This window comes from Microcaecilia unicolor, chromosome 7, assembly GCF_901765095.1.
Source record: "Microcaecilia unicolor chromosome 7, aMicUni1.1, whole genome shotgun sequence".
Taxonomy (NCBI): domain Eukaryota; kingdom Metazoa; phylum Chordata; class Amphibia; order Gymnophiona; family Siphonopidae; genus Microcaecilia; species Microcaecilia unicolor.
In genome coordinates this window covers 117,512,244-117,539,178 of record NC_044037.1, presented here as the reverse complement: position 1 = coordinate 117,539,178, position 26,935 = coordinate 117,512,244, and the positions used below count along the sequence as shown (strand labels likewise).

The 26,935-nt window shown below is 49.4% G+C and overlaps 1 protein-coding gene and 1 non-coding gene across 2 annotated transcripts in view; both read right to left on the bottom strand.

Annotated features, from left to right (window-relative positions):
* The window catches only part of LOC115475071, a 74,180-nt gene extending 57,034 nt beyond the window's left edge, over nt 1–17,146 (bottom strand). Inside the window, exons 1-2 of the mRNA XM_030210810.1 lie at nt 17,009–17,146; nt 14,436–14,487 (exon numbers count right to left, since the gene is read on the bottom strand). Coding sequence (XP_030066670.1) covers nt 14,436–14,487; nt 17,009–17,146 — 190 coding nt within the window. The remainder of the gene's footprint in view (nt 1–14,435; nt 14,488–17,008) is intronic.
* Nucleotides 17,147–22,915: 5,769 nt separating this feature from the next.
* TRNAH-GUG lies at nt 22,916–22,987 on the bottom strand. Its single transcript has one exon. It is a non-coding gene; the product is annotated as a tRNA-His (tRNA).
* Between the last annotated feature and the right edge of the window lie 3,948 nt (nt 22,988–26,935).

The window sequence follows — 26,935 nt, the reverse complement described above, 5'->3', positions numbered from 1 at the left end:
AGAATTGAAGTAATTGGTCAGGCAAGATTTCCCCACACAAAAGCCATGCTGACTTGGTCTCAGTAATCCATGTCCTCGGATGTGATCTGTATTTTGTTTTTAATAATAGCCTCTACCATTTTCCCCGGCACCGACGTCAGACTCACCGGTCTATAATTTCCCGGATCTCCCCTGGAGCCTTTTTTAAAAATGGGCGTTACATTGGCCACCCTCCAATCTTCCGGTACCATACTCGATTTAAGGAAAGTTGCATATCACTAGCAGTAGCTCCGCAAGCTCGTTTTTCAGTTCTATCAGTACTCTAGGATGAATACCATCCGGTCCAGATTTGCTACTCTTCAGTTTGCCGAACTGCCCCATTACGTCCTCCAGGTTTACCGTGAAGTCAGTAAGTTTCTCCGACTCGTCCGCTTGAAATACCATTTCCGACACAGGAACTAGGTTGAGCCTTATGGAGCTTTTCCAACTGAAACATATCTGCCCACAGTTGGAAGTTCCAATCTTGTCAGCATTTATGCCGATGGGAAGCCCTAGAATACATTGACCCCTCATAAAGCGAATGCTACATACCTGTAGAAGGTATTCTCCGAGGACAGCAGGCTGATTGTTCTCACTGATTGGGTGACGTCCACGGCAGCCCTCCAATCGGAATCCTTACTAGCAAAGGTTCCTTTGCTAGTCCCTCAGCGCACCCGCGCGCACCGCGCATGCGCGGCCGTCTTCCCCGCCCGAAACCGGCTCGAGCCGGCCAGTCCAGTATGTAGCAAGACATACAAGGGAAGACACACTCCAAAGGGGAGGCGGGCGGGTTGTGAGAACAATCAGCCTGCTGTCCTCGGAGAATACCTTCTACAGGTATGTAGCATTCGCTTTCCTCCGAGGACAAGCACGCTGCTTGTTCTCACTGATGGGGTATCCCTAGCCCCCAGGCCTCACTCAAAACAACAACCATGGTCAATTGGGCCCTCGCAACGGCGAGGGACATAACTGAGATTGACCTAAAAAATTTACCAACTAACTGAGAGTGCAGCCTGGAACAGAACAAACAGGGCCCTCGGGGGTGGAGTTGGATCCTAAAGCCCAAACAGGTTCTGAAGAACTGACTGCCCGAACCGACTGTCGCGTCGGGTATCCTGCTACAGGCAGTAATGAGATGTGAATGTGTGGACAGATGACCACGTCGCAGCTTTGCAAATTTCTTCAATGGAGGCTGACTTCAAGTGGGCTACCGACGCAGCCATGGCTCTAACATTATGAGCCATGACATGACCCTCAAGAGCCAGCCCCGCCTGGGCGTAAGTGAAGGAAATGCAATCTGCTAGCCAATTGGATATGGTGCGTTTCCCTACAGCCACTCCCCTCCTATTGGGATCAAAAGAAACAAACAATTGGGCGGACTGTCTGTGGGGCTGTGTCCGCTCCAGGTAGAAGGCCAATGCTCTCTTGCAGTCCAATGTGTGCAGCTGACGTTCAGCAGGGCAGGAATGAGGACGGGGAAAGAATGTTGGCAAGACAATTGACTGGTTCAGATGGAACTCCGACACGACCTTTGGGCAAGAACTTAGGGTGAGTGCGGAGGACTACTCTGTTGTGATGAAATTTGGTGTAAGGGGCCTGGGCTACCAGGGCCTGAAGCTCACTGACTCTACGAGCTGAAGTAACTGCCACCAAGAAAATGACCTTCCAGGTCAAGTACTTCAGATGGCAGGAATTCAGTGGCTCAAAAGGAGGTTTCATCAGCTGGGGTGAGAACGACATTGAGATCCCATGACACTGTAGGAGGCTTGACAGGGGGCTTTGACAAAAGCAAACCTCTCATGAAGCGAACAACTAAAGGCTGTCCTGAGATCGGATGCTTACCTTCCACATGGTAATGGTATGCACTGATTGCGCTAAGGTGAACTCTTACAGAGTTGGTCTTGAGACCAGACTCAGACAAGTGCAGAAGGTATTCAAGCAGGGTCTGTGTAGGACAAGAGCGAGGAGCTAGGGCCTTGCTGTCACACCAGACGGCAAACCTCCTCCACAGAAAGAAGTAACTCCTCTTAGTGGAATCTTTCCTGGAAGCAAGCAAGACGCGGGAGACACCCTCTGACAGACCCAAAGAGGCAAAGTCTACGCTCTCAACATCCAGGCCGTGAGAGCCAGGGACCGGAGGCTGGGATGCAGAAGAGCCCCTTCGTCCTGCGTGATGAGGGTCGGAAAACACTCCAATCTCCACGGTTCTTCGGAGGATAACTCCAGAAGAAGAGGGAACCAGATCTGACGCGGCCAAAAAGGAGCAATCAGAATCATGGTGCCTCGGTCTTGCTTGAGTTTCAACAAAGTCTTCCCCACCAGAGGAATGGGAGGATAAGCATACAGCAGGCCCTCCCCCCAATCCAGGAGGAAGGCATCCGATGCCAGTCTGCCGGGGGCCTGAAGCCTGGAACAGAACTGAGGGACTTTGTGGTTCGCGTCGAGATGCGAAGAGATCCACCAAGGGGGTGCCCCACGCTTGGAAGATCTGGCGCACCACTCTGGAGTTGAGCGACCACATCGTGAGGTTGCATAATCCTGCTCAGTCTGTCGGCCAGACTGTTGTTTACGCCTGCCAGATATGTGGCTTGGAGCACCATGCCTAGACGGCGAGCCCAGAGCCACATGCTGACGGCTTCCTGACACAGGGGGCGAGATCCGGTGCCCCCCTGCTTGTTGACATAGTACATGGCAACCTGGTTGTCTGTCTGAATTTGGATAATTTGGTGGGACAGCCGATCTCTGAAAGCCTTCAGAGCGTTCCAGATCGCTCGCAACTCCAGGAGATTGATCTGTAGACCGCGTTCCTGGAGGGACCAGCTTCCTTGGGTGTGAAGCCCATCGACATGAGCTCCCCATCCCAGGAGAGACGCATCCGTGGTCAGCACTTTTTGTGGCTGAGGAATTTGGAAAGGACGTCCCAGAGTCAAATTGGACCAAATCGTCCACCAATCCAGGGATTCGAGAAAACTCGTGGACAGGTGGATTACGTCTTCTACATCCCCAGCAGCCTGAAACCACTGGGAAGCTAGGGTCCATTGAGCAGATCTCATGTGAAGGCGGGCCATGGGAGTCACATGAACTGTGGAGGCCATGTGGCCCAGCAATCTCAACATCTGCCGAGCTGTGATCTGCTGGAACGCTCGCACACGCGAGACGAGGGACAACAAGTTGTTGGCTCTCGCCTCTGGGAGATAGGCGCGAGCTGTCCGAGAATCCAGCAGAGCTCCTATGAATTCGAGTCTCTGTGATGGGAGAAGATGGGACTTTGGGTAATTTATCACAAACCCCAGTAGCTCCAGGAGGCGAATAGTCATCTGCATGGACTGCAGGGCTCCTGCCTCGGACGTGTTCTTCACCAGCCAATCGTCGAGATATGGGAACACGTGCACCCCCAGCCTGCGAAGTGCCGCTGCTACTACAGCCAGGCACTTTGTGAACACCCTGGGCGCAGAGGCGAGCCCAAAGGGTAGCACACAGTACTGGAAGTGACGTGTGCCCAGCTGAAATCGCAGATACTGTCTGTGAGCTGGCAGTATCGGGATGTGTGTGTAGGCATCCTTCAAGTCCAGAGAGCATAGCCAATCGTTTTCCTGAATCATGGGAAGTAGGGTGCCCAGGGAAAGCATCCTGAACTTTTCTTTGACCAGATATTTGTTCAGGGCCCTTAGGTCTAGGATGGGACGCATCCCCCCTGTTTTCTTTTCCACAAGGAAGTACCTGGACTAGAATCCCAGCCCTTCTTGCCCGGATGGCACGGGCTCGACCGCATTGGCGCTGAGAAGGGCGGAGAGTTCCTCTGCAAGTACCTGCTTGTGTTGGAAGCTGTAAGACTGAGCTCCCGGTGGACAATTTGGAGGTTTTGAGGCCAAATTGAGGGTGTATCCTTGCCGGACTATTTGGAGAACCCACTGATCGGAGGTTATGAGAGGCCACCTTTGGTGAAAAGCTTTCAACCTCCCTCCGACTGGCAGGTCGCCCGGCACTGACACTTGGATGTCGGCTATGCTCTGCTGGAGCCAGTCAAAAGCTCGCCCCTTGCTTTTGCTGGGGAGCCGCGGGGCCTTGCTGAAGCGCGCGCTGCTGACGAGAGCGAGCGCGCTGGGGCTTAGCCTGGGCCGCAGGCTGTCGAGAAGGAGGATTGTACCTACGCTTGCCAGAAGAGTAGGGAACAGTCCTCCTTCCCCCAAAAAATCTTCTACCTGTAGAGGTAGATGCTGAAGGCTGCCGGCGGGAGAACTTGTCGAATGCGGTATCCCGCTGGTGGAGATGCTCTACCACCTGCTCGACCTTCTCTCCAAAATATTGTCCGCACGGCAAGGCGAGTCCGTAATCCGCTGCTGGAGTCTATTCTCCAGGTCGGAGGCACGCAGCCATGAGAGCCTGCGCATCACCACACCTTGAGCAGCGGCCCTGGACGCAACATCAAAGGTGTCATACACCCCTCTGGCCAGGAATTTTCTGCACGCCTTCAGCTGCCTGACCACCTCCTGAAAAGGCTTGGCTTGCTCAGGGGGGAGAGCATCAACCAAGCCCGCCAACTGCCGCACATTGTTCCGCATGTGTATGCTCGTGTAGAGCTGGTAAGACTGGATTTTGGCCACGAGCATAGAGGAATGGTAGGCCTTCCTCCCAAAGGAGTCTAAGGTTCTAGAGTCTTTGCCCGGGGGCGCCGAAGCATGCTCCCTAGAACTCTTAGCCTTCTTTAGGGCCAGATCCACAACTCCAGAGTCGTGAGGCAACTGAGTGCGCATCAGCTCTGGGTCCCCATGGATCCGGTACTGGGACTCGATCTTCTTGGGGATGTGGGGATTACTTAGTGGCTTGGTCCAGTTCGCAAGCAATGTCTTTTTCAGGACATGGTGCAAGGGAACAGTGGACGCTTCCTTAGGTGGAGAAGGATAGTCCAGGAGCTCAAACATTTCAGCCCTGGGCTCGTCCTCCACAACCACCGGGAAGGGGATGGCCGTAGACATCTCCCGGACAAAGGAAGCAAAAGACAGACTCTCGGGAGGAGAAAGCTGTCTCTCAGGAGAGGGAGTGGGATCGGAAGGAAGACCCTCAGACTCCTCGTCAGAGAAATATCTGGGGTCTTCTTCCTCTTCCCACGAGGCCTCACCCTCGGTGTCAGACACAAGTTCACGGACCTGTGTCTGCAACCTCGCCCGGCTCGACTCCGTGGAGCCACGTCCACGATGGGGGCGTCGAGAGGTAGACTCCCTCGCCCGCATCGGCGAAGCTCCCTCCGCCAACGTAGTCGGGGAGCCCTCCTGGGAGGTGGCCGCAGTCGGCACCGCACGCGGTACCGACGTCGGGGACCTCACCCCGGGCGATGGGCCAGCCGGCGCCACGCTCGACGGTACCGGAGGCGCAAGCACCGCCGGTACCGGAGGGGTAGGGCGCAACAGCTCTCCCAGAATCTCTGGGAGAACGGCCCGGAGGCTCTCGTTCAGAGCGGCTGCAGAGAAAGGCATGGAGGTCGATGCAGGAGTCGACGTCAGAATCTGTTCCGGGCTGTCCAGAGTGGAGCGCATCGACACCTCCTGAACAGAGGGTGAGCGGTCCTCTCGGTGCCGATGCCTGCTGGGTGCCGACTCCCTCGGCGACCCAGAGCTCTCGGTGCCGACGCGGGGAGGAGACCGGTGTCGATGCTTCTTCGACTTCTTCCGAAGCATGTCACCGGAGCTCCCCGGCACCGACGAGGAGGACGTAGAATCCAGCCGTCGCTTCCTCGGGGCCGAGGTCGAAGGAGGTCGATCTCGGGGGGGCTGTACCGCAGGAGCCCTCAGGGTAGGGGGAGACCCACCCGAAGGCTCACCAGCACCAGCAGGGGAATGGACAGCCCTCACCTGCACTCCTGACGATGCACCACCGTCCGACGACATCAGCAGACGAGGTCCCGGTACCACCGACGCCGATGCAGCTATCCGATGTCTCGGCGCCGATGCAGAGGGCCGATGCCTCGATGCACTCGATGCACTGGCGGCCGAGGATGAAGGTCTGGACGCTGACGACGTCGATGCACTCGATGACCCCGGTGCCGATGCCGACGAAGAGCCCGAGAACAAAACGTTCCACTGGGCCAATCTCGCTACCTGAGTCCGCCTTTGTAACAGGGAACACAGGCTACAATTCTGAGGACGGTGCTCGGCCCCCAGACACTGAAGACACGAAGAGTGCCTATCAGTGAGCGAGATTACCCGGGCGCACTGGGTGCACTTCTTGAAGCCGCTGGAAGGCTTCGATGTCATGGGCGGAAAAATCACGCCGGCGAAATCAAAATCCGAAATGACGAATTTGAGCACCAAAAACTTTGAGGGAGAAAAATCTCGACCGAGGCCGAAAAGAGGCCTACCCCGACGACGAAAGAAAACTTACCGGGGCAAAGACTGGAAGTACGGGAAGGGGCAAACGAAACCCAAGGGGGTTTGCGGAGCACTTTCCGAACGAATTGAAAACTTTTCCTAAGAAAAAACACGGCGATTTGACAACGGACGCGCGAGGTCGACTCTCCGGGGCTCGACACGGCAAAAAACACAGCCGTACCGAGTGCGGACGAAAGAAGACTGGCCGGCTCGAGCCGGTTTCGGGCGGGAAGACGGCCGCGCATGCGCGGTGCGCGCGGGTGCGCGAGGACTAGCAAAGGACTTTGCTAGTAAGGATTCCGATTGGAGGGGCTGCCGTGGACGTCACCCATCAGTGAGAACAAGCAGCCTGCTTGTCCTCAGAGAATAACTTTGAAACACTCCCATACAGACACTGCACCAACCACCACCACTTTATTAAGGGTAAAATATTCTCCAATATCTTGTTCTAACAGAAGAAGGGTCTGTGGATCAACCAATAATTGATCATTAAATTTTCAATAGGTTTTACTCCGCTGGAAATATGTGGTAGATAACTTCAGTGTGATCAGAGTGTGATATCAATGGAAACATCCATCACTAACTTAAAATCAGATTGTTCTATAAACCAATCTCAGGTACCACCAATGCACAAAGCTTACATTGATGTTAACATTTGATTTAGACTGGTTGTAGTCAGTCTAAAGCAAATGTTATTTATCCAGTAATGTACAAAGGGGTTTTCCATTGCTCTAACGTGTGCCATTAGCAGCTACTGAGAACCCCATGCAAATGTACTACATCAGCTCATGAGTATTCTAATAAGCATTTCGGGCAATGCACAGCTCCAGAGCACCTAGCTTTACCGAACAAATTTTACGGCTGCTCTGGAGCTGTCCGAGAGGAGGGAAGCACAAGCAGGCAGCTGCAAAGATGTTAAATGTAAACACATTCAGCAACCACAGAGGTCTTCCTCAAACAATAGTGGGAGCAGAGCATAACTAGGACATTTCCCCCTAGAATTCACCATACTAAATAAATACCTGTTTCTGGTGTCATCTCAATAACAACATAAATTCCCTCTAGCACCAGGCATCTTATGAAGTAATACAAAATCCTACAAAAGTCCTAAAGAAAGACTACTCCATAACGACACCAGTTTCCAAAATTCATACAAAAACATACCGAGGAAAAAGGCAGCACCATTAAAATTTCAATGAGACCTAGAACATTAACACATTCATTGGGAAAATAAACCAGCCAGAGTAATAAAAAGAGTCTTGGTCACACATGCAGAACACAGATACACCATCTTCAAATACAGGATAAGTGACCACAAACTTAAAATATTAACACAGGTAAAAATTAACCTGAAACCCCAAGAAGCTTGTCTCTGCACACAGCACAACACCGGAGAAATAGAAGGAGTCTTTCCCTTCTGTACTGTGCAAAAAAAGATAGCAAATGCAAATTCTCAAACCTGACATATTCCAACATTAATAGAAAACAAAATAAATTTCTACTTTTGTTGTCTGGTGATTTTATTTTTCTATACATTTTGATCTTGGTCTCTGGTTCTGCTTTCCTTTGTCCTTTAACTCTGATTCCAGTGGCTCCTGTCCATTTGTCTTTTCTTTTCTCTCCACCTATGTTCATTTTATGCCCCACATCCATCTTTTGCACTGATCTTTCACATACAGGTTTCTTCCATTTTTCTATCTATATTCCCTATCTCTTCCCTTCTCCACCATCCGTGTCCAGGATATGCCCCCGTCTTCCCTTCCCTCACCTCCGTCCATGTGCAGCATTCCCCTTTGTCTCCTCCCCTCCATCTGTGTGCATTTTCCTCTCTTCCCTTCTATCAATGTGCATTTCCCTCTTCCATTCATGTGCAGCCTTTCCCGTCTCTTCCCCTTCCTTACCTCTCTCCCCCCTCCTCTTTGTCTCTTTCCTGCCCCTTGACGTGAAAAAGAAAGCAAGAAAAATCAAAGGAGGATAACAAAAAAGTCTAATTAGAGTACTAAATAAGTCGGCTTTTTAGTACTTTAAGACTTTTTTGTTATCCTCCTTTGATTTTCCTGTTTCTTTTTCACGTCTCACAGTTTCATGAGGTTTTTTCCTCCTTTTTTGTTGCTTTGCTTTCTTTCCTGCCCCTGCAATCCAGCACTGCCCTCCACTGCACCTTCCAGCATTGCCCTCCCCTGCCCTGTCTCTCTATCACCCCTGCTGCCTTTATGCATTTCCTGTCTCCCCCCCCCCCACCACCACCACTGCCTGTCTGTCTCTCTCTCTCACCCTGGCACCGTCCGTGTCTGTCTCTCCCCTTAATTCAGGATTGTCCCTGCCTCTCTTTCCACCCTACAGCATTGCTCCTTTCTCTCTCCCCTCCTCTGATGTAAACTTCCAGATCTGACAGAGAAGTAGTAGCAGGGTGCAAACAGCCAGAGTCCCACACATCTGTACTGGGTTTGTTTGTATTTTTACTAGACCAGACCCAGCAGCAGTGGCCACAGGAGGGAGGGAAGGAGCAAAAAGATGCTGAACGGTGGCAATGGGGGAGAAAGGAAAAAAAAAAAAAAACAAGCAATAGCGGGAAGCCTGCCCAAGCCTCTTGTACCTATGAGCAAGGCACTCTATAATGCAGGCAGGAAAAAGTTGCAAGTTCTACGTATCAGTGTGTACAGGATTAAAAAAAGAACTGTCTGAGCATCCACTGAAATCTAGTGCACCATCAACACCTGAGAATCTCTGCATTAAAAAAGTTGCATTATGGGAATAACCTCCTCCTCACAGAGTGCCTCCTTTCAATTATGAGATTTTTCTGGAACTTCAAGATAAAGGTTAGCAGCCTCCAGAACAGCAAACGTTATGTCTTCCTGGTCCTGCAATATATTCAATGTAGGACGCTTAGGAGAGGATTGAGAGAATTTAGCGGACGCCCCCCCTCCCCCCCAGGCCAAAGAGATTTCAAAAAGACTCCATGATACAAACCTCTCTCCTCACACAAAAAGTTTCATGCATAAGAACAAAATCAGGAGAAAATCCCTGTTCAGCTTCAGAATTTCTGGATGCGTTTAACTTGTCAACTTCAAAAGAAGCAGCATCTAAAAGGCAGTTCACAGATGATTCAATCTGGGCAGAAAATACCAGAGCAGCATAAAAATGGAAGCAGTTTCTGCCAAAACCAACTCTACAACTGTTACAGAACAGTGGGTTTTTTAATCCTGTAAAACTGCCTTAATTATTTCCTGAAGTATATTTTTCTAGTTTGGCCAGCAGGTCATGCATGTTTATCTTTTAAAGCTGCTGCAGAACCAAGGCTGTTTTCTTTGTTTAAGCCTTTTGGAAAGGCAGTCCGCAATATACTTTCAAATACAGTTGGTCTGGGCTCTGATTGGCCCAGGCGCTTATTTTCATTTGGATTTTACTGGCTTTTTCCCCCGGTCTTAGCCCGGGATAAGAGAGACAGATTTCTTTGCTGAGGTCCTGTGATCAGTTACATTTGATAATCTGCGAGCAGCATATTTCCTGATCTCCCCAGGTACTTCTTAGAAAGTAAACAAATGTTTATAATTGATCCATATTTCAGTTACCTGTTATTGTTTTTTCTGTTTCACTGATCAATTTTTAAGACAATAAACAATTTCAGTTTGTTGACTCTGCCTGTCTGGACTGAAAGAATCCTGGTGGTTTGTGAGTTGGGTCTGTGATTGCTTTCTGGGAACTGTGCGACCACTGGGAGTGTGGCCGCCAGTAACCTAGAAATCACTGTGGATAATTTGAGGACGGGAGACTTGCCAAGAGGGGCTGTGATCAAGTCCAGGAGGGTTCTAGTGTTGAGCACAAGTGGCAGGAGCAGGCGAACCTGAGCTGTGCTGGGGATAGACCCTCTAAGTGGCTGCAGGGTAGGGTGGCTAGGCGTTTCGTGACAACAATAGACTGAGAAAACTCCCCAGAAAAGACTAACCCACTATAATAAGAACGTCATGCTAAGTCAGTTTCTCTGCTCTCTCCTCACACACCCCTCCCCAAAACAGCGAGCAGATGTAGCGCTCACTTGCTGGCACCTCCCCCAAAAACTTCACAGCGCTTTAACTTTTCTGGCCGCCCTGCCATATTAGCTCCTTGACTGGGCAGAGAAGGAACTCTGCAAACATCCAGACACTGAAGAGGAGGAAACTCCCCCAGGTAATCCTCCCTGTGAAAGGAGGGGGAAAGAAATCGGCAGAATTCAAATGCAGAACGGAGAAGATTTTTTTTTTTTCCCTGTCAAAACTAGAGGACACTGTTCTAATCATGAACCGTGCTTCAATAAATCTCAGGAATGGATCCTGGCACAACAGAGCCTTCATCTCTGACACACTACTGGTGAAGTTATTGCCACCAGGAAAAAAAAAAAAAAAACGTCTTCAGAGTAAGGTGCTTAAGGGAGGACTAATTTCCTATCCTGTATGTCCTCCACAGGAAGTGTAGTCTTCTTGGAATGTCCACTTTTGGTAACTGCAAGGATTCCAGCTCCTTTGTGAGCAGTCGAGACATAGCTCTGGTCATCCTCAAACCAACATCAGGGGTATCCCACTGAGAAGAATAGCACCTGCATAGCTGCTTGCATGTTAAAAGCTCTAGATGGCTTTTTGGTGCTGATATCATCAGGGGTGCAATCATCTCAGCCGGAGGGGGAAGGGTCTTGGGAAGAAACGTTGAGTACCTCCAAGGCTTTAACAATCATAGAAGGCAGCTCTTACTTACAGAACAGCCTAGTCATTGCTGGATTACCCCCCCCCCCTCCCCCAGGAGGAAGCTCCCCTTCCTCTAACAGATGGTAAAATTAGTCCTTGCCTGATAATTTTCTTTCCATTAGTCCCAACAGATCAATCCAGAGACTCGTGGGTTATGTCCCTCTACCAGCAGGTGGAGATAGAGAGAAATTCAGAGGTTTATTATATGTGGTCAAGTGGTCATGTGCAGCCACTTCAGTATTGTCGATACCAAAGCAGTGGAAGAGGAAAGTCCTCTCCTGCCTGCATAAAGCCCATGTAAGCTCCTCAACCGCTCCTGCGGGAGGGTAACAGAAGATTTCCTGTATGTTTTGATTTGGGTTTTGTTTTGTTTTTTTTACACTTAACCCAGAACAACAAAGGGTGGGCCTCTGGACTGATCTGTTAGGACTAATGGAAAGAAAATTATCAGGTAAGGACTAATTTTACCTTCCACAGCATCCCACAAATCAATCCAGAGACTTGTGGGATGTTCCAAAGCAGTCCTTGTGGGGCAGGGTACTACAACCTCAGCAGACTGGAGCAATGTTCCATAGGTCATGGCTACATGTGCTGCCACATCAAATCTGGAATGCCTAGCACAGCCACGCCAAGCCTGCAAAGCTTTGTAAGGGAAGGACAAAGAACAAGTGGGTGGATCTGCAAAAGCCATCCACAGCAAGACAAAGGACCAAGTGGCCAAACTACTAAGGGGACTCAGAAAAGAAAGTCAACTGAGCTCTGGAAGAAAGCGCTGCCCCATATAGAAGCTAGCTGAAGAAATTGCCTCTCCAAGCCAACAGCCGCTGCGGCTCTTGAAACCAGATCCCCTTTCTTGTGACCAGCCAGAGGACAGAAAGGGGGTATGCAGAGAGGCATTTCTGATCAGCAGGTCAGGAATCTGATGATCCCACCACAGTGTGGGTGTTTGGTAAGGAGGAATCACCTTGCTATATACCTAAGGCTCTCCAGGTTCTGAATATGTCTGCTTCTGATCCTGCCACCGCTGCATCTGATAATCTTAAAATGGCAAGCACTAGAATACCGCTTTAGTCTTTAGCAGTGCATAAGGCTATGTAGGAAGTCACTTCTGCTCAGTGGGTCACCCCAGGCATTGACCAACTATGCAAAAGCGTACTAAGCTGGGGTGCAAGAGCAGCAACTGATCCCCTAAATGGATTTTGAATAAAATGACATTGATGCGAAACAGCCCTTCAAGCAGAAACCACCGTATGGAGAAAAGACAGGACTGTGCGCCCCATCCCCCCATCAGTGGAAATCCAGAGGATCTCGAACAGATGAAGTCGAGAGTTCCGAGAACCTGCCTGGACTAGATCGCTAAAGAAAACTAGGCTGGCCCAGACGATAGTCCTGGTATCGTAAAGATAAGGGCGAGCCTGACCAGACCGAAAAGAACGTGTAGACATGTCCTCAGGAAGATGCTGTCTGAGAGTCACCCAAATCTTCCACCAACTTCACTGAGTCCTCAAACAATAGCTTGCCCTGACAAGAGAGCTGAACCAGCCGCCCTTAGACTCTGCATCTGCCGCCCAGCAGTGCAACCACATCAAACGACAGGCTGTGACCGCCAAAAACGTCTGCTTATTTGACACCCAAAACAAATCATAGAAGGAAACTGGCAACTAAGCCACAATAGACTCTACATCTAGCAAGTGAGGAGGCGGTCGACAGTCTGCCTTGGGGATCCGAAATCTGTTGCCGCCAGTTATGGCACACCCTAGCAGCCTACAAGCTGCAGACAGCCACCTCCAAGGACAGAGAACGTCTGAAATATCAGCGGAAGGCTGTGTTGAAATCACCCATTGAGACTAAGTTGGCTTGAAGGGAACCATAGAGATGGGGACCAAAGAAGAAGGAACCCTTGAAGTGGTCTTCCATGGAATCATGGAGTGGAGGAGTGGCCTAGTGGTTAGGGTGGAGGACTTTGGTCCTGGGGAACTGAAGAACTGAGTTTGATTCCCACTTCAGGCACAGGCAGCTCTTTGTGACTCTGGGCAAGTCACTTAACCCTCCACTGCCCCATGTAAGCCGCATTGAGCATGCCATGAGTGGGAAAGCACGGGGTACAAATGTAACAAAAAAAAAAATCAGGCCCATGGAGGAATGTCCAAGAAAGAGACCCTTGTGCCCATAACTTGAACCTATTCCCATATCCATGGACCTAGTAGGGAAAGTAGAACCTGACTTGGGTTTGCACCTGTTGCTAAGGAGCAATAAGGAAGAAAGGACTTCCCAAGCCCATATAACATCACTCCCCGATAAGCCAAGATTTGTGCTGAAAACTGATTCTTGGTAACACAGATTACCAATCCTAAGGACTGAAGAAGAGTAGGTATCCTGGATGAAGTTTGCCTCTTGATAGAGAGAGCCGCAAATCAGCCAGTCACAAGGTATGGATGAACCTGCAATCCATCCTCACGAAGGAAAGCTGTCACTACCACCATGACTTTGCAAAAATGTCTTTGGCAACATGGAAAAAATGACATGGTCATAAATCGCTAAGATCCCTCTGCAGGAAGGAGAACTGAGAATATGAAAGTAAGTACATTTCCTTGAGGCTAGAAACTCTCCCCACCAGACAGGATTATTACACACTGCAGTTGAACCATAAACACCCTAGACTCTTATTACGTCCAAACTCAGCTGGAAGGAAGCTCTCTGGTTGGAACTACAAAGCAAAGGAACAAGGTCGAGCGCGGTCAAAAACTCTCCTGGCTGCACAGCCGCCAGAACCGAGCGTAGAGTCTCCATACGGAAATGTTGCACCCGCAGACACCTGTTCACCAACTTGAGATCGAGGACAGGGCGGAAGGTCCCGCCTTTTTTTGGGACTATGAAATAGATGGAGTAGCAACCCTGCCCCCTCTGCGGGCGGTACTGGAATCACTGCCCCCAGACGAAGCAGTTCGGACAGGGTGTCCTGAATCGCCATGCGCTTGACAGCGGCCTTGCAGGGAGATTCCAGGAAAAAATCTGACAAGGGTCGAGCGAGTTTGAGCTTGTAGCCATCTTGAATAACATCCAAGACCCAATCGTCTGAAGTTACCCTGGCCCACTCCTCCCGAAAAAGGGACAGACGACCCCCAATCACCAGGAGGCAATGAGCCAGGGCCCCATCACTGCGCCCCTCTGCCTCCTTGCTGCCCTCTGGGACCTGAGGCAACTGTACGTCTGTCAGACCGAAAGGACTGCTGCTTCTGCTGGAAGTAAGGTCACTGGAAGTTGCCCGACCGAGCAGGTCCGAAGCGCTTAGTCTGCTGAAACCAAGGGCGACCAGATCTAGATGCCGCCTTACCTTGGTCTTCCGGCAGCCGCTGACCCTTAGAGTCCCCGAGCTCTTTCACAATCTGAGCAAGCACATCACCAAAAAGTAGTTTACCTTTGTCACATCTGTGGCCGTGACCACCCTCAGATTTACCTTATTTCTGGGGTCAGCTTCTAAGCTGGCTTCTGCCTATCCTTTCTGGAGTAGTTTTCCTTCTGTGTGCTGGCTGCTTCCAGCATGGCTCTAATTACTCCACTCTACTGCACCTGGGGGTGCTGCCTGAGTTAGCTCTACCTCTGTCTCCAGCCTGGCTCTGTTTGCTCCTGTGTGCTGCACCTAGGTATTCTAAGTCTCTCTATGTTCTGTGTGCGCTCTGCCTGCTCCTTGGTTTGTGCTCCTCTCACCCGCTGGTGGCCAGAGCCAGTGGCTGCCATAGTTTGTCTTGCTGTTCCTGCCCGTTCCAGACTTTAGCCCAGTCCGGTCCTTCCAGGCTGCCGAACTTCTCTCTCTTGTTTGTGCCTGGACAGCCTCCGTAGTTGCTTACTGATGGCTGCAGCTGCTCCTCAGGTGTTGAAGGTCTTTATTAATCACTTAGAGACTGCAGCCTTGGCCTTTGCATCGTCTAAGGTCCCTGGTATGTTAGAGTGCTCTGTGCACTGCTACCTTGTCCAGTTCAGTGTGAGTTTCTAGCTTGTGCCTAGTTAGCTTGGGCATAGCTTTCTTGTTAGCTTATGTACAGCTTTACTAGTTTTCTTGTGTTTAGCTTTCTGGTTTTCCCGTGTGTGTTTTCCTTTGCTTCTGGAGCTTCAGCCCTAGTCCTGTCCGCTGCCAGTTCTCCTTGCTACTGGAGCTCCAGCCATAGTCTTGCTACTTGACCTGTCCATTGCCTGAATCTGACTACTCTCTTCCTGAACCCCGATACCTGCTGCCTGACCCGAATACTGCCTGAACCCGGATATTCTCTGCCTGTGGCCAGACCTGACTATTGCCGGATCCTGGACATTCCCTGCCTGTCTTGCTTTCGCCTAGGTGCCTGGGGGCACTTCTGTATCCTGATTCCTGTTGTTCCTGCTTGCTAGTTCCAGTTTTCCTGTAAGCCTTGCCGGCTGCCCGAACCTGAGGGCTCAACCCTCGGGGAACGATGGCTAAGCGTAGGTGAAGCCTAGGTCCAGTGTGTTCCTGTCCAGCGGGTTCCGGTCCCATGTGTTCCAGTCCAGTGGGCTTCACTCCAGTGTGTACCAGTCCAGTGCGCACCCATCCAGTGCGTTCCAGTTCTGTGTATTCCAGTGCAGAACTCCAGTCCAGAGTTCCAGTCCAGCCTTGCCTCGTCTCTGCTTTGAAGGTGACCTTGCCTGCCACTGCCACTCCACGGTAACGGTCCAAGGGCTCACAAACCCAGTGCTTCCAGGGAAGAGGAATGACAGAATGCAAAGGCCCTTGAGAACCCGACAGAATGCAAAGGCCATGAGTCCGGCAAGATCATCCGTCCAGCAGGGCTTGCTGCCCACGACCTTGTTTCCTATGGACAACCCGGGTGCAGGTCCTGATATTTGGTCGGTTCCCTATGCCAACCCAATTTTTTCTCTGAATTGTTTTATGACGCTTCAGGAGTACCGAGATGAACTTTTGTCTGATCCAGCCCTGAAGGATACTCCTGAAGCAACAGCCGAAAAAAAGCGTCTCTGGTGGCGTCTGGTCCGCCATAGCCCAGTTTCTGATATTGATCCGTCTACTCTGCTTTTTGAATACTGCCTCAGACTTCTCAAGGAGCCAGCCTTCCCTCGTCTCTGCTTTGAAGGTGACCTTGCCTGCCACTGCCACTCCACGGTAGTGGGTCCAAGGGCTCACAAACCCAGTGCTTCCAGGGAAGAAGCCTGACAGAATACAAAGGCCCTCAAGAACCCGACAACCCTTAAAGGGTAATCTCGCCAAACGGGACTTATAAGCGACATCCGCTGCCAAATGTCTCAGCCACACCCACCGGTGGGCCGACACAGCCAGAGACATATCCTTAGCCAAAGCCCGAAGCATATCATACAGCAGATCCGCAAGGTAGGCTAACCCAGACTCCAATGCCGGAAGGCAATGAGTTCCTCCGACAAGGAAGCCTTTTGGACCCAGGAGTGGCAAGCCTGGGCCGCATAAGAACCACAGACCGAAGCCTGCAGGGACCAAGAGGCCACTTCAAAGGCTGACTTCAGAGCCGCCTACAACTTACGGTCCTGAGGGGTCTCACAGAGCCGTTCCCCCTCCCACCAGTAAGGTGGTCTTTTTTGTGACCGTCGTAATTAAGGAGTCCACCACCGGCATACGCAGGGAGTCCAAATCCTCTGATCGTAGCAGACAGAGCTGTGACATGGCCTGTGCCACCCGGAGACTTGATTCCAGAGTATCCCACTGAGCCTCAATGAGCACCCTCATGGCTTTGTGGATATGAAACGCCTTAGACGGACCTCTGGTACCCGTCATAATGGAGGGAGCAGCCACCGCCGCTGGCACCGGACCCGACGAAGAGATATTCAACACCTCTAGCGCCCGCACTATAAAAGCCAGGAGCTCCTCCTTGCAGAACAGACGAACCGCCGTAGGGTCATCTCCCTCACCCCCTCCTCCATCCCTTCAGGGGCAGCCGACATGGAGTCCCCTGAGAGTTGGCCATCTTCTGGCTCCAAAGGCCCAGAAAAATCCTCTTCCACGAGAGGCAGCTCTAACTGGGGTCTTTTAGGAAGGCACTGGGGCATACTCGGCTGGGTACCCTGAGACACAGGCAACGGAGCCTCTACAGCTGAAGACTTCAACAAAAAGGCTCTGTGCTTAAGAAGCACAAACTCCAGGGTAAAAGGAGACCCCCCCAGTTGTCGCCTCATCGAAGGAAGCACCCACAGTACTCACCACCTAAAACACTGACTTCAGTGCGGCCGCCACGGGGCCCGACCGCGTGGGCAGCAAAGATGGCGCCCGCAGACATGCGCGTCTGACCTGTCAGCTGATTTCCCGCCACAGCCAAGAGAGCGGTGTCGGAGCTTTCCCCAGCCGGTGAATGCACCGGCGGCTCCCCACTCTGCCCCAGCTTTCGCACACTCCTCGCACGCCCCCGACGCTGCCCTTCTGCTGCCATAGAATGAACAGCGCTTTGCCGATTACGACGGCGCCAACATCCCAACCCCGGAAGCCGAGCCGAAGCAGCCTTCCGAAGTGCGCTGCTTGGTTCCAACGGCTCTGGAACCGCGCCCTTCTATTTAGCAGCCTACCCAAGCGGTTTTTTTGTTTTTTTTCTAACCTGGAGGGCAGGAGAGAGCTAAATCAGGCATACTCAGACTGTCAGCCAAACGCCCCAAAGAAACTGGCTAATGAGGCTGGCCGGGAGGGGGGGGGAGGGACCTGGCCCCACCAGGTGTCCCAATACTGAGATTGGTATATGTAGTCCTGTGCAGCCAGCTCAATCTCGGAGTTCTCTCTATCTCCATCTGCTGGTTGTGGGACATAACCCACAAGTCTCTGGGGACGCAATGGAAAAGGATCTTACTAAACTTTGTAATAAATGGTGTAGTGGAGTAAGAAATAGACTGATCATTGTTGGCCCCCACAAGGATCTTTTGACCCAAATATTTTGCGCACACTAATTAAAATATAATGAGACTTACAAAAAGAGTAAATCTCACACTAAACATTTACAAGCTATTAATAAATGGATTCTAATTGGGGATACACAGTTAAGAGTCTAAATCCCTGCCTGACTCTACCAAATTTCCTCCTCCTCCACCCACAGCCCCTGTGGAATCCCCACCTTATGGTGCACCCATAAGTACATAAGTAATGCCACACTGAGAAAAGACCAAGGGTCCATCGAGCCCAGCATCCTATCCACGATAGCGGCCAATCCAGGTCAAGGACACCTGGCAAGCTGCCCAAACGTACAAACATTCTATACATGTTATTCCTGAAATTGTGGATTTTTCCCGTCCATTTAGTAGCGGTTTATGGACTTGTCCTTTAGGAAACCGTCTAACCCCTTTTTAAACTCTGCCAAGCTAACCGCCTTCACCATGTTCTCCGGCAACGAATTCCAGAGTTTAATTACACGTTGGGTGAAGAAACATTTTCTCCGATTGGTTTTAAATTTACTACACTGTAGTCATCGCATGCCCCCTAGTCCTAGTATTTTTGGAAAGCGTGAACAGACGCTTCACATCCACCTGTTCCACTCCACTCATTATTTTATATACCTCTATCATGTCTCCCCTCAGCCGTCTCTTCTCCAAGCTGAAAAGCCCTAGCTTCCTTAGTCTTTCTTCATAGGGAAGTCATCCCATCCCCGCTATCATTTTAGTCATCCTTCGCTGCACCTTTTCCAGTTCCACTATATCTTTCTTGAGATGCGGCGACCAGAATTGAACACAATACTCAAAGTGCGGTCGCACCATGGAGCGATACAACGGTATTATAACATCCTCACACCTGTTTTCCATACCTTTCCTAATACCACCCAATATTCTATTTGCTTTCCGAGCCGCAGCAGCACACTGAGCAGAAGGTTTCAGTGTATTATCGACGACGACACCCAGATCCCTTTCTTGGTCCGTAACTCCTAACGTGGAACCTTGCATGACGTAGCTATAATTCAGGTTCTTTTTTCCCCACATGCATCACCTTGCACTTGCTCACATTAAACTTCATCTGGCATCTAGCCGCCCAGTCTCTCAGTCTTGCAAGGTCCTTCTGTAATTTTTCACAACCCTGTCGCGTGTTAACGACTTTGAATTACTTTGTGTCAACAGCAAATTTAATTACCTCGCTAGTTACTCCCATCTCTAAATCATTTATAAATATATTAAAAAGCAGTGGTCCTAGTACAGACCCCTGAGGAATCCCACTAACTACCCTTCTCCATTGTGAATACTGCCCATTTAACCCCCCTCTCTATTTCCTATCCTTCAACCAGTTTTTAATCCACAATAGGACTTTTCCTCCTATCCCATGACCCTCCAATTTCCTCTGTAGCCTTTCATGAGGTACCTTGTCAAACGCCTTTTGAAAATCCAGATACACAATATCAACCGGCTCTCCTCTGTCCACATGTTTGTTTACTCCTTCAAAGAATTGAAGTAAATTGGTCAGGCAAGATTTCCCCACACAAAAGCCGTGCTGACTCGGTCTCAGTAATCCACGTCCTCGGATGTGATCTGTAATTTTGTTTTTAATAATAGTCTCTACCATTTTCCCCGGCACCGACGTCAGACTCACCGGTCTATAATTTCCCGGATCTCCTCTGGAACCTTTTTTAAAAATCGGCGTTACATTGGCCACCCTCGATTTTAAGGATAAATTGCATATCACTAGCAGTAGCTCCGCAAGCTCATTTTTCAGTTCTATCAGTACTCTAGGATGAATACTATCCGGTCCAGGAGATTTGTTACTCTTCAGTTTGCTGAACTGCCCCATTACGTCCTCCAGGTTTACCGTGAAGTCAGTAAGTTTCTCCGACTCGTTCGCTTGAAATATCATTTCCGACACCGGTATCCCACCCAAATCTTCCTCGGTGAAGACCGAAGCAAAGAATTCATTCAACCTCTCCACTACGTCTTTGTCTTCCTTGATCGCCCCTTAGAACCCACAGGAGTTGCTAAATTATTACCTTGTGGCACGGCTATAGGTTATAAAAAATTATATCCTGATTTGCCACAGGAATTGAAAAACTCTGATTTAAATCCAGATTTGCAACCTTCCGCAGATTTTTTAACCTGTCCCCTCATAGGCGGGACCAGAGCTTGATAAACAGAAGGGAAGGCGCGCCAAATGAAGAACACGCTTTTCGTTGCCGCTGCAGACGCCGCCTTAACCCGGTATGCTTTTTAAATTTCAGAGGGGGGGGGCCCTGGTGCTGGGAGGGAGGACGGGCAGGCCTGATGCTTGTTTGGTTGGAGGGAGGGCGAGAGGTAGGCCTGGTGCTGGGTGGGAGGGAGGTAGGCCTGGTGCTGGGTGCTGCTGGCTGCTGGGTGGGAGGGAGGCCTGATGCTTGGTGCTGGAAGGGAGGGAGGGAGGCTGGACATGAGTGGCTGGAGAGGAGGGTGGCTGGTCATTTGTGGCTGGAGGAGAGAGGAGGGTTGCTGGACATGGATGGAGGGCAAGAAATGAAGAAGAAAGGAGGAAAGTAAAGAAATAAATGGAAAGGAAGCCCTGAAAACAGAATTAAGAGAACAGAGAGAGCAGCAGAATCAGCGACTAGGACCAATATGGATAGAAAAACAAAATCACCAGACAACAAAGGTAGAAAAAATCATTTTATTTTCATTTTAGTGATTGGAATATGTCCAATTTGAGAATTTACATCTGCTGTCTTATTTTGCACTGGGTATACTGGGGCTGTAACAGCTTATAGAAATGATTTATAAGAAAATCATGTTATTTTTTTCTCCTATACTAGTATAATAATTTTCAATGATATCTGTTTATATGCGCCATGGCTGGTGTAAGGGGTGTGGCTATCATAGGGGTGGAGTCATAGGTGGTGACCCCACCCATAATGAGTACCGGCACTTTGCGATAAATAATTAGATTTTGGGTTGCTGTTTGGGCATTCGGTCTCTGAAAGGTTCGCCATCACTGTCATAGGTGGTAGTTCTGTCTCTTACAGGATACTGGATCACCCGGCTTCCTCTGCCATGTTTTGCACTTCTGCCCCTACCACACCAAATGAATATGTAGCCCAACAAGAAAATTCTTGTTATTTTGTTCAGCCGTGGGCTGACAACCTTGCAGTTTGGTCTGAGTCTCTTTGGCCACAATCAGAGAGATATCCTCATGAGGGTTCAATACAAACTGACAAACTTAAGGTTGCTCGAGACCTAATTCGTTCTCACCCAGATCCCTGCTGGGGTCCGAGGGTAAAAATTTATATGGCTGAAGGTCTTACTATTTGGGAAAAATATGAGAAATTTCCTTGTATAAAGCCCTCTGCACCACCAACTAAAGTTTTACCTCTGTTTAATAAATCCTCTGGAGGTGTCCCACATAGAGAGTACATTCCATACTCTGATGTTGAACTCAATAATTTAACTCAGCAATTACCTGATTTGTTTGATGGGGGAAATAAACGGATACGTAGATTTGAAGAGTTAACTATGGGAAAAGCACTCGCAGTAGGCGATATTAAGGCGTTGTTAGCATGCATACCCCAAGCTAACGTTCTTGATCTTTTTACAGCCGCCGGTTACGGTAATGCGGCTACTGAAGATATTTACGATGGCTCTGAATTTTCTCTTAAGAGATCCCTGTTTAATTCCATACGTACTAGCTTTCCCACTCGTAAGGACTTCTCTGTCCTTACTTCCCAAAGCTCTAGTAGGGCCTTCAACAATATAGATTGTCACACTTCAACTGCCCTTTAATGAGCTCGCTAATCCTCTCAGTGTGTCATAAAGAGAGACTCTACTTTTCCAGTTTGTGCGAGCACTTTTGTTTAGGATTAATGTCATCAGCCCTATGACAGATGTGAGAAAACGTAGAAAAATAACTTTACTACACACAGAGAGCGAAATATTCCTACCGTGAAGGAAAACCCTCCCCTGAAAGCTAGCGCTGCCGGCCAGATGTTTAAGAAAACACACTTAGGTAGGAAAACAAGGACTTAAGCCATTGTGCTCATCACTGCTTTGAAGGCAGATGCCTATATGCAACCAGTACTAGCTTGTATCTCGCTTTCCCTTTCCTGAGCTTCTCTTCATGTTTCTAATCCATTTTCTGCAAACAAAGCAGACTTAGAATCCAACCGGAACTAGGAAAACCTCCTCCTATTCTATCTGCAGGGCCAAAATTTGCTACCTGCTGTGACTCAAACCTTGGTTGCTGCGGCCACAACGCAGAGTACTAACCACTATACAATCACAGCCAGCCACCCTACAGCTTGCCCATGGTGCTTTCTGTATGCTACAGTTAGTGGCCTGTAGCCAGAGGAATAGCACCATCTGCTGTCTTTAACAAACCTTGTTTTGTTTCTTTGCAGCATGCTTGTAGCAAGGATGTGCTGGTGAAAGCTCTAGTAGGGCCTTCAACAATACAGATTGTCACACTTCAACTGCCCTTTAATGAGCTCGCTAATCCTCTCAGTGTGTCATAAAGAGAGACTCTCCTTTTCCAGTTTGCGCGAGCACTTTGTTTAGGATTAATGACATCAGCCCTATGACAGATGTGAGAAAACGTAGAGAAAGAACTTTACTGCACAGAGAGCAAAATATTCCTACCGTGAAGGAAAAACCTCCCCTGAAAGCTAGCACTGCCGGCCAGATGTTTAAGAAAACACACTTAGGCAGGAAAACAAGGACTTAAGCCATTGTGCTCATCACTGCTTTGAAGGCAGATGCCTATATGCCACCAGTACTAGCTTGCTTTCCCTTTCCTGAGCTTCTCTTCATGCTTCTAATCCATTTTTCTGCAAACAAAGCAGATTTGGAATCCAACCGGCACTAGAAAAACCTCCTCCTAGTCTATCTGCAGGGCCAAAATTTGCTACCTGCTGTGACTCGGAGTCGAACCGAGGTTGCTGCGGCCACAACGCAGAGTACTAACCACTATACGATCACAGCCAGCCACCTTACAAGCATGCCCATGGTGCTTTCTGTATGCTACAGTTAAAGTGACCTGTAGCCAGAGGAACAGCACCATCTGCTGTCTTTACCAAACCTTGTTTTGTTTCCTTGCAGCATGCTTGTAGCAAGCATGTGCTGGTGAAAGTAGAGAGTTGCAGGGGGACAGAAATCTTACCCATCCCTGGCCGTCCCTGCTGGAATCTTACCCATCTCCACCCATCCCTGCAAAGATTTAACCCATCCCAACCCGTCCCCGCAAGAATTTAACCCATCCCCACCCATCCCCATAAAATTTAATGATACATAAAAGAAAATTCCAGTCAGCTCGCTCAGTCTGTCTTTGGATTTGAGCCACAGCACTGTAGGCAAGGAAGGACCAGAACTTGGAACACTCTGGTGCGCACATGTAAGATTTGTCTCTGATTCACTGGCATTGTGTGCTGAGAGGTCGCCACATGCACGTGCCAGTAGGTCAAGTGACATCTGATTCTCGTGCCTGTGTCAGAGCTGAGGTCTGTGCACCAGCCTGGGAGCAAAGAGGATTAATAGTAACATAGTAAGAGACAGCAAATAGACCTGAACGGTCCATCCACTCTGCCCAATAGACACACTCATTATCAATTCATCATTAAATCAACGAGTGTGATATTATATACTTGATTATGGTCTTTCTTTCGTGTTTCTGGAACAAAGACCACAGAAGTCTATCTGGCCCTATCCTTATGCTACAACTACTGGAATTGTCGTTGAAGCCCACTCCAGTCTATTCGTCTTCTCATTTGTGGGACACAGACCGTAAAAGTCTGTCCAGCACTGTCCTCATATTCCAGCCACTGAAGCTGCTAAGCCCTTTCCAGCCCATCCTAAACCAGATTGCCACATATGAGACACAGACCATACAAGTCTGCCAGGTATCAGCCCTAGTTCATCACAGCCAGAATCGCCATCTAAGTGTCACTTGACACATCCACACACATGCAGCCATTTAAGGTTAGGTTTTATATAACTTCCATTTTCTAATCCTTTGTGTTCATCCCATGCCTTTTTGAATTTCGTCATCATTTGTGACTCTACCACCTCCTTAATGGAAGACTTTCCACATTTGTGCTGTTAAAGCAAGGAAGAAGAGGAAGAGGAAGAGACAGCACTCAAAGAACTTGGTATTCGGTAGATGAGAGGCTGGTGCAGGTGTAGCTTATCCTTTCACGGGAATCCCACTGACCTGTTTCCATCCCCGCGGGAACCCCGCAGAAACTGCCTCCGTCCCTGCAGGAATCCCGCGGGATTCCCACGAACCCCGTTCAGCTCTCTATTCCCAACGCTGGGAACCCACTGAACCTATTGAAAAATACATGCTTAAATTACAACAGCTATACAGAGAAGAGACAGAAGAGCGTTTCAATGCTCCAAATAGTCTCCCAATATTTTACCATTTGTTTAAGGAAACTTTAACCTCTAAGATCAAGGAGGAACTTGATAATACTGTACGAATTTCCCAGAAGCTATGGCCAGAAATGAAAGAACATTTTACATTGTAGAACTTTTTTGAAAAATACCCAAAAACAAAACAAGGAATTGCAGAAGTTGTAGACTCACTTAATGTCCCTGCAGATAAAGCAAATTGAAGACCAAAAATCTAAACCCAATTATACCGATCCACATGGTGATCCAGACTGCTGGAAGGGTAAATTAGGCCTTACCTGCTAATTTGTTTTCCTTTAGTCCGTCCGGGCCGGCCCAGAATGTGACTGATGGGTTGTGCACGCCTTCCAGTAGGTCGAGACTGAGAAAACAACTGTGACTTTAGCGAGCCAATAAGAGCCCTTTGCCAGCCAGAGAAAGATCCAGTAATTACTACTACTACTATTTAGCATTTCTGTAGCGCTACAAGGCGTACGCAGCGCTGCACAAACATAGAAGAAAGACAGTCCCTGCTCAAAGAGCTTACAATCTAAGACAAAAATAAAGTAAGCAAATCAAATCAATTAATGTGTACAGGAAGGAGGAGAGGAGGGTAGGTGGAGGTGAGTGGTTACAAGTGGTTACGAGTCAAAAGCAATGTTAAAGAGGTGGGCTTTCAGTCTAGATTTAAAGGTGGCCAAGGATGGGGCAAGACGTAGGGGCTCAGGAAGTTTATTCCAGGCGTAGGGTGCAGCGAGACCATCTCAACAGAAGCGACCTCTGCAAAGGCCTCATGTGAGCTCTGGCCCAGGGCACCGTCTCGATTGCTGCCACCATGAACCCACAACCTGAAGATAGTCTCTTGCCGACGGACTGGACGTCTGCAAGAAGAGACGAATCAGAGTCTGCAGTTTGAAAACCCGAGCCAGCAGCAGAAATACACGACCCAGCCGTGTGTCGAAGAGGACTCCCAGATACTCTAAGGACTGAGAAAGCTGAAGACGGCTCTTCTGGACATTGACTACCCTACCTAGGGACTGCAAGAAATCGACCACCCAAGCCATCACCTGAACACTCTCTTGGAAAGACTTTGCCCGAATCAACCAATCGTCTAAGTAAGGATGGACTAAAATGCCTTCTGTTCTGAGAGCCGCAGCTACAACTACCATGACCTTGGTAAACGTATGGGGAGCAGTCGCAAGGCCGAAGGGAAGAGCCCGAAACTGAAAATGGTGACTGAGCACTGCAAAACAAAGAAAACATTGATGTGCAGGACGAATGGGAATGTGGAAATAGGCTTCTGTAAGATAGAGAGAAGTTAGAAACTCCCCAGACTGCACCGCAACAATAACTGACCCGAGAGTCTCCAATCGGAAGGAGGGCACTTTGAGAGCTCGATTGACCACCTCGAGATCTAAAATTAGACGGAAAGAACCCTCTTTCTTGGGCACCAGAAAATAAATGGAGTCACGGCCTTGACTTCTTTCCACCAAAGGCACTGGACAAATCACACGAAGATCCAGAAGTCTGTGGAGAGTAAGTTGAACCGCTGCGGCTTTGACGCGAGACCAACAAGGGGATTGCAGAAAAGCATCCGACAAAGGGTGAGCAAATTCTAAAGCGTACCCGTCTCGAATAACTTCTAATACCCACTGATCTGAAGTAATTTGGGCCCACCTCTCTTGAAATTGCACCAACCGAGCACCCACTTGCATTAGAGGCTGGGTCCACACACCTTCATTGTTGAGAGCGGGAAGAAGAGAAAGAGAACCCCTTGCCTCTCGACCTCCCCTAGGACCTCCTCCGGGCCCGCACACCTTCATTGTTGAGAGCAGGAAGAGGAGGAAAGAGAACCCCTTGGCTCTCGACCTCCCCTAGGACCTCCTCGAAAGGACTAAGTCCGTTGGAAGAATCTGGAGCGCTGCCCCTGAAAAACTTTGGTTGGCCGAAAACAACGAAAATCATGGCCTCTGCCACGAGCTGAGAAACAACCACGACCAGAACCTCTAGGATGATCCTCCAGCCACCTTGGAATCTTAGCTTCACCAAGGCTATTCACCAGCTTGTCCAACTCTTCACCAAACAGAAAAGAACCCTTAAAGGGAAATTAACTAAGTTTAGACTTAGAGGCCGCATCTGCTGACCAACCACGGAGCCAAAGAGTATGGCGAGCCGCCACAGAAAAAGCCATAGACTTTGAAGAAGCCTGAAGCAAATAAAGAGCAACTGCCAAAACGCTGCACCCATTTCCAGCTTGGCCACTTCATTATCAATAGCGGAAAGATCATCTGAAGAGCGGTCTAAAACCCTCTCAGAGCACCAGAAACAAGCTCTCCCGACCAAGGAACCACAAATGGCAACCTGCACTACCAGAGCCGAAACATCAAAAATATTATTCAACAAGGATTCAATCCGACGATCCTGGGGGTCCTGCAGAGCCGTGCCACCATCTACCGGAACCATATTACACTTAGTAACGGCGGAAAATACCGCATCCACTACAGGAGAGCGTAAGAGATCTTTATCCAAGTCAGGAACCAGATA